At 44.2% G+C, this 12,156-nt stretch overlaps 1 protein-coding gene across 8 annotated transcripts in view; it reads left to right on the forward strand.

The window, feature by feature from the left end:
- Nucleotides 1-12,156, forward strand: part of LOC140403169 (voltage-dependent P/Q-type calcium channel subunit alpha-1A-like) — a 721,889-nt gene that overhangs the window by 447,342 nt on the left and 262,391 nt on the right. For all 8 annotated transcript variants that reach the window (XM_072490879.1, XM_072490875.1, XM_072490873.1 and 5 more), the window contains 3 exons: nucleotides 3,224-4,102; nucleotides 5,741-6,225; nucleotides 6,906-7,044. In XM_072490879.1, the coding sequence (XP_072346980.1) occupies nucleotides 3,224-4,102; nucleotides 5,741-6,225; nucleotides 6,906-7,044 (1,503 nt within the window). The remainder of the gene's footprint in view (nucleotides 1-3,223; nucleotides 4,103-5,740; nucleotides 6,226-6,905; nucleotides 7,045-12,156) is intronic.

Raw genomic sequence — 12,156 nt, forward strand, 5'->3', positions numbered from 1 at the left:
AGGAAAATGGAAAAGAGGGAGGGGACAGAATCAAGAAAAATATTGAATTTGCTGTTCCAGTTTCCTACCTTGCAAAGCAGCTCATGTTGAACTCTGCACATTTAACTGATTGCATGCTGCATGGAATGCACTGGATTTCATTTGCACTCTGGTAAGTAGGCATTGGCAATGAGTGCACCAACAACCTCGGCTCCATCTTACTTTTCTCTCTTTTGTTCATCATCATTTTATGTTTTCTGATTCTTTTCATGGTTCAGTTTGAAGTTTAACTAAATCAAATAAAAATATATTGATATTATTTTCCCTGAAGGCAATAAGGCTCTCTATTTGATATTGCCATTACTATAGGCCATTTCTGCGATTCCAGATCTTCTAACCCCAACACCATCCCAGATGTGCAGTCAATTAGAAGAACTTTCTTTCATTTCTAGAAGTTGGGTTCAATTCCAGGCTAAATCAATGAGGAAAAAAAAAACTTTTCTTTCTGGTGTTTGTGAGGTCCTAAGTGAAATTGATGTCCGACATCTTTAATCCATTCGGTACGTTATATTACACAGTATCCAAAGTACAGGAATAGGCCATTTGGTCCAACGTGGTCATATTGGTATTTATGCTCCAAATGATTTTCCTCACACCTGTATTCGTCAATCCCAACAGAAGATTCCTTTCTCCCTCGCGGTTTATTGCGCTTTCCCCCTTCAATTCAGCAATACTATTCACCTTGTGGTAGAAAGTTCCACATCTGCACCAATCTCTGAATCAGAAGTTACCTCTAAATTCCCTATTGGGTATATGAGTAAGTATTTTATATTTATGGCTCCAGTTCTGGTCTTGCCTGTAAGTGGAAACATCTTCTACGTCGATCCTACTAAACGTTTTCATAGTTCTTAAGACTTTTATCAGGTCACACATTAGCATTATCTTTTCTAAAGAGGAGACCCTGCCAACTCCTGATAGGTGTAACCTCTCAGTTCTGATATATTTCCAATTGGGTACAAAAACAGAGACATAAATTGCCCAATTTTCAGTTCTAGTTAGCACTCAACTGAGAGAAGGAAGAGCTACATGTTGAAGTAGATAATATTGGATTGGAAGGAAAAGGGCAGAGAAAAGGTGAATCGAGATGGGGCGGAGAAGCAAAATGGAAACTGTTATGTTCAATCTACCTACGCCACGTGATTTTAAAAAAGAGTTAGCAGGGATTTAGTTTGAAAGGAAAGGAGATGCAAGCAGAAAAGCATGTAATCTTTTAAAGTTGTTTTTCATAAAAAACCCAACTGATTGACTAATGTCCTTCAGGACTGTTGCCCAGTCCTTCCTTTATGTGCCGTTAGTTCCACGTCAGTTTAGTTAACTGTTAACTGCCCTCTGAAGTCACATAGGTGTATCCAGGGCAACTAGGGAATAGACAATAAATGTAGGCCTAACCAGGGATGCGCAATTCATGAGAACTTTGTGTAACCTTTGCTTCATACAGGATATTGATTTAAAGTCACTTCATAAATAGGTTCCTAAGTAGCCAAGTGTGAGATTTTGAGAAGGTCCAATTTATACCATCATTTATACAAATATGATTTAGTTTGATCTATGTTATCTTATTGTTTTGCTAAAGTCCAAACAATTCAAAAATATTATTCAAAAAGTAGTCATCACTACAAGTACCACATTTTAGTCATGGTTAATGCATTGACTTCAGTGATAATATGAATATGTTAACTTGACACAGAGTCAATGTCTGCTGTTAAAATACAAAATTGTGAGATAGAGTTCCTGCTACAGTGCAATTTGCCTGATATTGGCCAGAGCGCAAAAGGTCAAGAAATTTTAGGTGCAAGTTACTTCCAGGGAAAATTGAGTTTCTACAATTTTTTAATGCAGTTTTAAAAAGCTCCCAAAGCTGACCATGGCTTTGCATCAAATTAATCGGCACCGTGAATTTTCGCTCATTGGGATTGTTTCTGGCCCTTTGAGAATGTTCTTAAAATTAAGAACAAAGAACAATACAGCACAGGAACAGGCCATTGGCCGTCCAAGCCTGCGCCGATTACGTGTCCTATCTAGACCAACAGCCTGTGTCCTTCTATACCTCGTCTGTTCATGTGCCTATCCAGATAAGTCTTAACGGTTGTTAACGTATCTGCCTCAGCCACCTCACTTGGCAGTGCATTCCAGGCCACCACCACCTTCTGTGTAAAAAAACTTCCCCCGCATATCTCCACTGAACCTTTTCTCCCTCACCTTGAACTTGCACCCCTTTCTGCCCTGAGAAAAAGCCTCCAACTGTTCACCCTATCTACACCCATAATAATTTTATAAACTTCTATCAGGTCCATCTCTCTAGGGAGAACGATCCCAGTTTATTCAGTCTCTCCTCACAGCTATTACCCTCCATACTAGGCAAGTTCCTGGTAAACCTTTTTTGTTCTCTTTCCAAAGCCGTGTTTTTAGGTGGAAGGGCTCAAATAGGCAACTTTAATTCACTAAGAAACTGACTAGTACATGTCAGTGAAACTAGTGAATGATTATGCACAGTTCTTTGAATTAGTTTTCTGTTATTTAAAATTGTTACTCTCATATATTTAAAAACACTTACTTTTTTGGCCAGGGACTCCACTATCTCCTCCCCTGCTTCTCTTAACTGTCTGGGATACATTTAATCTGGACCTGGAGACTTTCAAAGACGCTAAACCTTCTTAATAGCTCCTCTCTTACTTTGCCTTTCCCATCCAATATTTAATCAAAACAGAAACTCTATTCTAAAATGTTTGATGGCAATTCGGTGCAACAGGTGATTCCATTTGTGAGAAATAAAAATTATAAGGGTAGATGGAAGATGGTTGGATTTGCTTCCATTAGTGAAGAAATGTTGAGGTGACTCAGTAGAAGTTTTGAAGGATGTGAAGTTGACCAATGTAGGAGCCACAAATACAAAATAAGCAAAATGAGGTTGAGAGTTAAAATGAATGTTTCGCCTAAAGGCTAATCAAGTTATGAGGAAAATCCATTCAAGTGAACATAACAGAAGGTCTCAGAGACAATTAGACAATCCCCTGGAGGGCGAGAGCTTTGAAATATAATGAGAGAGCAAGTGAGTGAAGTTGACTTTTGAAAACGAGTGGGCTTAAACTTCATACACAAACAGACAGATTTTAGGTATTATTGCACAATTAATTGTGGATACAGCACTGGCCAGTCAACCTGGTAACTTGTATTTTCTTTACAGGAAAGAGCAACAGAAGAACCAGAAACATGGAAAGACAGTGTGGGAGCAGCGAATGAATGAGATGAGAAAGCAAAATCTGATGACCAGTCGGGAAGCCATTTACAATGAGTTAGACCCCGATGAGAGATGGAAAATGACCTACTCAATGAATATTCGACGTGACATGAAAACACACCTGGATCGACCTTTGGTCGTTGACCCTCAGGAAAACAGGAACAACAACACTAACAAAACCAGGCCTTCGGAACCCTCAGCCGATCAGCGAAGCAGTCAACAGAGGGCTGAGGAATTTCTGAGAAAGCAGACTCGTTACCATGATCGAGCCAACGATCCAAACAAAGAGAGGACATCCGAGAGGGAAGTGGGTGTATTGGAACAGGGAGACAGGCCCAGGAGGTTCCGTAGTAACAGTAAAGAAGGAGAATCCAATCGCGATGTTCCAAGAGATGCGGAATACCGCGCAAGGGACCGGGAAGGAAACCATGAGAAAAGCACAAGGGATGGTGACGGTGAGAGGAATCGAACCAATGAGTCTCACCGGAGGCACCAACACAGACCAGGAGTAAGCAAAGAAGGCCGAAGTGCCTCACCCAGGCCTGAGGGAGATAGAGAGCGCAGGCACAGGCCACACCGGCGTAATGCAGAAAGCCATGATATCAGTGGAGTAGAGGAGGGTGTCAAAAGCGAAAGGCGTTCAAAGCACAGGGAGGGTACCAGGGGCAGCAAGGAAGGGAAAGGAGGTGGGGAAAACGAGAATCCAGATGGGCCGGAGAAACGGCGGAGGAGCCGACATGCTCAATCCACATATGACAATGATGCAAAAAAAGAGAGAGACGACAAGGATCCAATGGCAAAGGAAAGGAGACACAAACGGAAGAAGTATGTAACGTTTTCAAGTGATTTAACAAAATATTTGAGATAATATGGTTAAGTTTCTGAACACTCATTGTATAAAATGTAAAACTCATTGCCCAGCTTGTATTGTATAATATTAGATGCATATTGTTGAAAAAATACACGTTGTCAAAGTTTTCTGTCTTGCACTCATCAGGATGATCGCAAGAATACCAATGTCAGGGGGAACAAAACTTCATACTGTATGAGAAAAGATTGTTGATTGGTTAGCAAGTGGAATCTGATTGGTAGAGGCATTGCCATGGAGAATGCACCCGTTAATAGTGACTGACAATTAACTGCCAAGCATTGTTTAAAAATTTAAACCAGGCAGCTTGACTCTGATTGGCATTGCCCTGAGGAATGAACCAGCGAATCGCTATCACTTTGTTTAGCTGAAACTGGTGCAATGTGTGTACATGTTCTTTCTGTCTGCAAAGAACAGAGCCCCATGTATTAATATATGTGGCTTTCCGTACTCACAAATGCGCCACACTGCAAGCCCGACTGACGATCTTAAATCGGTTGTCGCACAATGAGGGCTATGTAGCAAATGTTGTCCAATCACCAAATCAAATCTAATGTTGGACACTGTGTTTTGTGAGCAGGTTAGTTGGTAAAGTCTGTATCTCGCCCGTTATGGACAGTGGAAGGGACATGCTGTTTGATACCATCTACCAGTCTCTGGGATGCATGGCCTACATACCTCGCAAAATACTCGCACTAAAATTGGCACCAAGGTTACAAATCAGGCTTGCAGTGTGGTGCATTTGCATGTACTGAAAGCTACATCCATTAATACACAGGGCTCTATTCTTTCCAGACAGGAAGAACATATACACACACTGCGCTTGTTTCAGCTAAACAAAATAAGTGACAACCATTCGCTGACTCATTCCTCAGGCCAAGCTTTGACCAATCAGGGTCAAATTGAATTCTCCATGGCAACACGTCTACCATTCAGAGCCCACTTGAAAACCAGTCAGTGCTCTCTTCGCATTACAGTATAAAGTTGTTGCTTCCCCGACTGACATTGCTGTTCTTGCGATTGTCTTGATGAAAAGCTTAACATAAATATCTTTTTACTCAAGTTCTAATCTACCAAATTAATTTTAGATGCCTTAATAAAACACTCAAAACATCACAGATCAGGAATATTGTCAGTCTAGCTCAATTATTAACACTGAGTCAAAAGGTTGTGAAATCAAGTCGCAGCTCAGCCAAGTTTTGAATACATAATATAGGTTGGCACTCCAATGCATTCATAGAATCATAGAATTTACAGTGCAGAAGGAAGCCATTCAGCCCATCGAATCTGCACTGGATCTAGGTAAGGTGCTCTTTCGGAGGGTTGCAGACTCGATGGGACGAATGGCCTCCTTCTACACGTAGGGATTATATGGATCTGTTTCTTATATCGGTTGTCGAATAAATATTGGTCAGGACACGTATGGATTTAATCTTGTACGTAATTACATCTTGGGTGAATTTGTTGCAGTGCTTTTGGTATCCTCTGTACAATGTATGTTCTGACGTTTGAGTTGAGCTGTACTTTTTCATTGTTGTAATTTATGTATTCTGGTTCTACTTTCTCTGTCCTGCGATTCCATTTTGTTGTTGAAGAGAAAGCCAAGGAAATGCTCCTCCTGCTTCAGGTGGGCCAGCCCTTTCTACCACACGGCCAGTACAACAGGACATGAACAGGCAGAATGGACAACAGACAGAAGACATTGACAACCTCAGAAACAGCAAACTGGCCACCCAACCTCCCAATCCCAGGAATACCAATAACCCCAGGGATGTCACCAATCCGGCCAACTCTTCCAATCCTGTCAATCTTCATAATCCAGGAAAAATTGGAAACCACATTAACCCTCATAATCCTAGCAACCCATCCAATCCCCACAATACTGCTAATCGTAAGGCCCCAACTACGACCCCTGGAAATCCTGCCAATCCTGGAAACCCCAAGAACCCAGAGAACAGCCTTATCCTTACCAATCCAACCAATCCTACTAATCCAACCAATCCCAACAATCCAGCAAAAAATACGAAGAAACCTGAACACACAACTATTAATATTCCGTTTGCAGATCCTACCCTGCAAGGTAAGACTGTTGGTAAGAAGTTAATGTATATGATTATTCAACATTTTATTGTTAAATTGATACAAGGCATGAGAGAGAGGTGCACAATGTGGAACAAAGTGGAGATCTATTCTTTATAAACATATTCTTAAATCATTAGATTTGGCACAACACCTCACGCGCGCACGTGTTTTTTGAACAACAGTACACATCTCTGCTATTATGTATAATCACATTGAATGCAAACTCAGTTGTGTAGATTCTTGAGCTGGTTTGGCAATTGCAGATATCCAAACCCATTGTTTAAAAAAAAAACTAATCACACTGATATTATTGGACTATCTGCTATTGGTCTGAAATCATATATGGTGCTCATCTTTTCCTCATGTTATATACAGTTTAATATTGTTTGAAAATATTCAGCTAACAATGAGAAAATGGATTTTCCCATGAGAATTTGAACTCTGGTATTCTACAAATGTTGACTCTAATGAAGTATGAACAGTAAAAATGAAATGAAAAATAAGAGACTGGAGTAAGGTGTAGTGATTTTGAGATATAGCAAACAAGACGAGTGATTATTCAATATTATATTTGCTTGTATCTCAATTTCAAGAAGATACCATTCCAATGTAATAAAAATCCAGAACATGAACAAGCCATGTAAAATCAAAAACAAGAAATTGGTCTCTTTCTTTCAGTTAACAAAAATGCAAACACCGACGCTTTGCCAAAAAAGGAAGAAGAAAAGAAAGAAGAGGAAGAGGGGGACGATGATGGCGATGGACCAAAGCCAATGCCACCCTACAGCTCCATGTTCATATTGAGCACCACCAATCCGTAGGTCACTTTCAAATACTTGTCAGAATTTGGACCGATGAAGATCTAAACTATGTCTAGACTTTTCCAGATGTATTTCGGAGGCCTTTTCTTCACACTTTCAGTGAAGGAAAAAGAGTTGCAATCTTTTGTATGCGTTGAGAAGCAGAGATGGAGAGTCGAACTTTGAAATTCTCTGCATCTAAATAGATAGGTCCGAGGTCCACATGATGTCAAGCCTCCCACCTCCTCGTAAAGCCAGCAGCAAGCTGCAGGCAGCAGTAGGCATCTCCAGGCAGGCCACTGGAAAAGTGGAGTTGTAGATCAAGCTACTGTAATTCCAGCAGTGACTCTCCAGTAAGTTGATAAAGGGGACAATGATCACAAAATAAATATGAATGAGAAAGGAGATTTAGAATATTCCAGCTCATACATCTGTGAAATAGCTATGGTCCCCAGGCACAGCATTTATCTCTTTTTAAGATTCTTTTCTCCACTATCTATATGGAAGCTAATTTTACAATTAAATGATTCTTTCTATGATATCAGCTCTAACTTTGAACCCGTACCGTCTTGCCTTTTCCATACCATTTATCGGGTATCTTTTCAATTACCACTTCTCAGGACTGTTTTTTCCAAGGGCTAGTTTTCCCTGTCCTGTCTTCTATAGAACAGGGACAGCACCTATCACCTGTCATTACAATTCCATTCTGACCCTAGCCCAGTTTACTTTGTTAGCGGTCATTAGTCATCATGAAAGGCTATCAGCGGGATTCCCACCAGCAAGCAAAATCCAGGCATTATCCAAGTTGGACCTTTGCTGTGATGCCTGATACATGGGAGTCCCATTGTAGTGGCATAACAGCACCAAAGATTTTGATAGATTTCCCACATGAGTTTGAACAGATAAGTGCTGGTGGATGAAATAACATGAAACAACACCTTCAAAGGCTCCGCCTCTCCACCTGGTGATCCTGGGAAACAGCAGAAACAAGGATGGATGAAAGGGAATTAGCTGGAAACTGTGCAAGACAAATGTCGGCGAGCTTTGTATATAGTACAATTGTAGTACAAATATAGTACAAGGTCTGGTTTCGCACAGTGGGCTAAACAGCTGGTTTGTAATGCAGAACAATGCCAGCAGCGCGGGTTCAATTCCCGTACCGGCCTCCCCGAACAGGCGCCAGAATGTGGCGACTAGGGGCTTTTCACAGTAACTTCATTGAAGCCTACTTGTGACAATAAGCGATTATTATTATTAGTAGTAGTAGTAGGCAGAAGAGGAGACCCAGCAAGGGCAATTGTATGAGGAACGGTTGAGGACTCTGGGTCTGCACTCGTTGGAGTTTAGAAGGATGAGGGGGAGATCTTATTGAAACTTACAGGATACTGTGAGGCCTGGATAGAGTGGACATGGAGAGGATGTTTTCACTTGTAGGAGAAACTAGAACCGGAGGGCACAGCCTCAGACTGAAGGGACGATCCGTTAAAAGAGATGAGGAATTTCTTCAGCCAGAGGGTGGTGAATCTGTGGAATTCTTTGCCGCAGAAGGTCAAATCACTGAGTGTCTTTAAGACAGAGATAGACAGGTTTCTGATCAATAAGGGGATCAGGGGTTATGGGGAGAAGGCAGGAGAATGGGGATGAGAAAAGTATCAACCATGATTGAATGGAGGAGCAGACTTGATGGGCCGAGTGGCCTAATTCTGCTCCTATGTCTTATGGTCTGAGGGAAATTCAGGTCCGAGCAGTATATCGCAGCAGTTAGTAAAACCAGAAAATGATGGAAATCCGCAGCACCTGTGTGGAGAAACAGTTAATATTTCAGGCCTATATGACCTTTCATTGGAACTGAGAAAAGTTGCAATTGTTTGAACCAGGGACGGGTGGGACAAGCACAAAAGGAAGGCTGACAATGGGGTGAAATACAGAAGAGATTGCAAAACAGAAGAGATAATCCTCCATGGCCAAGGAGATGGTGATGGGGTAAGAATCAAAAAAAATATGCCACGAGCAGGGTGTGCTGATGACGGCAAGCAAAAAGAAATAAGAGAAAAATCAAAACCTGCAAAGAAAAGGAAACAAAATGGGCGCCAAGGTTATGGGCTGAAATTATTGACCTCTATGTTGAGACTTGTTTGCTGTGAAGTTCCTTATGGAAAGATAAGGTGCTCTTTCCTCCAGTTTGCGATGAGCTTCACTGAAGTAAACAGGTCAGAAATGTGAGAGCGAGTGGAAAATTCAAATGACCAGAAGCTTGGGGATATACTTGTTTACTGAATGAAAGTGCTCCAAAACAGTCGCCCAATCTGCGTTTTCTCTCCCCAGTGTAGAGAAGCTCATATTGTGAACAGTGAGTACAGTAGACTAGATTCTAGGATGCAGGTGTAAATCACTGCTGATCACCTGGAAAGAGTGTTTGGAACCTTAGATGGTGAGGAAAGAGGAGGTAAAAGGACAGGTGTTACATGTCCGTTTTTTACATAGGAAGAGGATGGGGTGTTGGGGGTTACGGAGGAGTATCCTGGAGAGAACTCAGAGTAACTGGGGAAACAGTACGGTAGTATTACCCAAGAGGGTCTGGTTTAGCACAGTGGGCTAAACAGCTGGCTTGTAATGCAGCGCGGGTTCAATTCCCGTACCAGCCTCCTCGAACAGGCGCACAAATGTGGAGACTAGGGGCTTTTCACAGTAACTTCATTGAAGCCTACTTGTGACAAGTGATTATTATTAGTAGTAGTAGTAATGGCACTGGATTAATAATCCAGAGGCGGGCTAATCTTCTACGGGTGAGGTCCGTGTCCCACCACAGCAGCTGGTGGAATTTGAATTCAATTAGTAAAAATCTGGAATTGAAAGCTAGTCTCAGTAATGATGACCATGAAACCATTCTCAATTGGTGTAAAAACCCATCTGGTTCACTAATGTCCTTCAGGGAAGGAAATCTGCCGTCCTCACCCGGTCTGGCCTACATGTGACTCCAGACCCAAAACAATGACTCTTACCTGCCCTTGGAAATGGCCGAGCGAGACACTCAGCTCAAGGGCAATTAGGGATGGGCAACAAATGCAGGTCTGGCCCACATCCCGTGAAACAATTTAAAAAGTTGTCTCTTCAGAATGCTGAAAGGGGAGGGGTTTTGTCTTTTGTTGGAGCCCATTTTGTCTCCCTTTTTGTATCACCCATTAATTAAAAAACACAAGAAATGTTTTTGGGAATTGAGAGCCGCAACGCAGGAAGTAATCATTCCAGATAGTACTTTTCATTAATGATTTCATGGGAATGGAAATTTTATGTCATTGAATGCCACCTTAACACCTCATCCTAACAACAGAGCCACCCACCAGTTATCAAAAATAGTGATAAGTTGTCATTCTAATATCTGACAACAAGTTTCTGATAGCAGAGCTTCCATTCCCAGTGCCCCTCTATGCTCCTTTTTGTCCTCAGCCTCTCTATTACTTACTCAATATATGAGGTGGAGATGCCGGCGTTGGACTGGGGTGAGCACAGTGAGAACGCTTACCCGGAGATCAGAGGCTGAATGCCCTTGACTGCTGAAGTGTTTCCCGATTGGAAGGGAACATTCCTGCCTGGTGACTGTCGCGCGATGTCCGTTCATTCATTGTCGCAGCGTCTGCATGGCCTCGCCAGTGTACCATGCTTCAGGGCATACTTTCCTGCAGCGTATGAGGTAGACAATGTTGGCCGAGTCACACGAGTATGTACCGCGTGTGGTAGTATGTATTGGGGGTCATGTGGGACTGGAAGCCCTAATGTCATTGGCTGACAGATCCCGGGTCCTGGTTGGCCGTTGACCTCAAGCTCCGCCCTGAAGGCGGAGTATAAGAAGCCGGAGTCTTCCCCCGCAGGCCAGTTTAATATCGAGCTGCGGGGGAACAGACACGCTTAATAAAGCCTCATCGACTTCACTCTATTCGTCTCACGGAGTCTTTGTGCGCTACAATTTATTAAGCGTGCCTAAAAAAAAAAAAAGGACTATGGAGCTCAGGATCATTCCGGAATGCCTGAGGATCAGCCCCCACGCAGTGAACGCGGCAGCAGCCTTCAAGCACTGGCAGACTTGCTTCGAGGCCTACCTCAGAACGACCACCGGCCGAGTCTCAGAAGACCAAAAACTGCAGGTCCTGCACTCGAGGGTGAGCACGGAGATTTTCTCCCTCATCGAAGACTCGGACGATTTCCAGACGGCGTTCGCAGCACTGAAAAGTCTCTATGTCCGCCCTGTTAACCAAATCTACGCTCGCTACCAGCTCGCGACGAGACGGCAAGCTCCCGGAGAATCGATGGACGAGTTCTACGCCGCGCTGCTGATTTTGGGACGAGCCTGCAGCTGCCCGTCGGTGAACGCAAACGAACACACGGACATATTAATGCGCGATGCTTTTGTGGCAGGTATGCAATCCTCCCAAATCCGCCAAAGACTTCTAGAAAAAGAGTCGCTAGGACTCTCAGAGGCACGGGCCCTAGCAGCCTCCCTAGACGTGGCCGCGCGTAATACCCGCGCCTACGGCCCCGACCGCGCGGCAACCCATTGGGCCCCGTACGTACCCGTCGCGGCAAACCCCCTACCCCCCCCCCCCCCGGACACCCCACAGGCTTGCGCGGTCCAAACGCCGAGTTGCACCGGGGGCGCCCGCTGTTATTTCTGCGGCCAGGCGAAACACCCCCGACAGCGCTGCCCGGCCCGCGCAGCTATCTGCAAAAGCTGCGGGGAAAAGGGCCATTATGCGGTTGTGTGCCGGTCCCGCGAGGTCGCCGCCGTCCCGGGAGCACAGGGAGCCCTGCACGCCGCCTACGCTCCCCAACCCCCCTCCCCGCAGCCCATGTATGACCCGCCGCCGGCGCTACCGCTTTGGGTCCCGGCCAACACTCTCCACGGAGAGGAGGGAGTTTTCCGCGTCCCTAACGCCACCCTAACCCCCACCCCGCGCCCCACGCCTGACCCGCCGGCGCCACCTACTTGGGCCCTGACCACCGCTGTCCCCGGTCCTAGCGCTCCCCAGCCCCCCCAGCACACCATGTGCGACCCGCAGACGCTGCCATTTTGGGTCCCGGCCACCACGAGGGGAGGAGGGGCGCCGATGTGCGACCTGCAGACGCCGCCACTT

Source organism: Scyliorhinus torazame, chromosome 27 (assembly GCF_047496885.1).
Source record: "Scyliorhinus torazame isolate Kashiwa2021f chromosome 27, sScyTor2.1, whole genome shotgun sequence".
In the NCBI taxonomy this organism is placed as follows: Eukaryota; Metazoa; Chordata; class Chondrichthyes; order Carcharhiniformes; family Scyliorhinidae; genus Scyliorhinus; species Scyliorhinus torazame.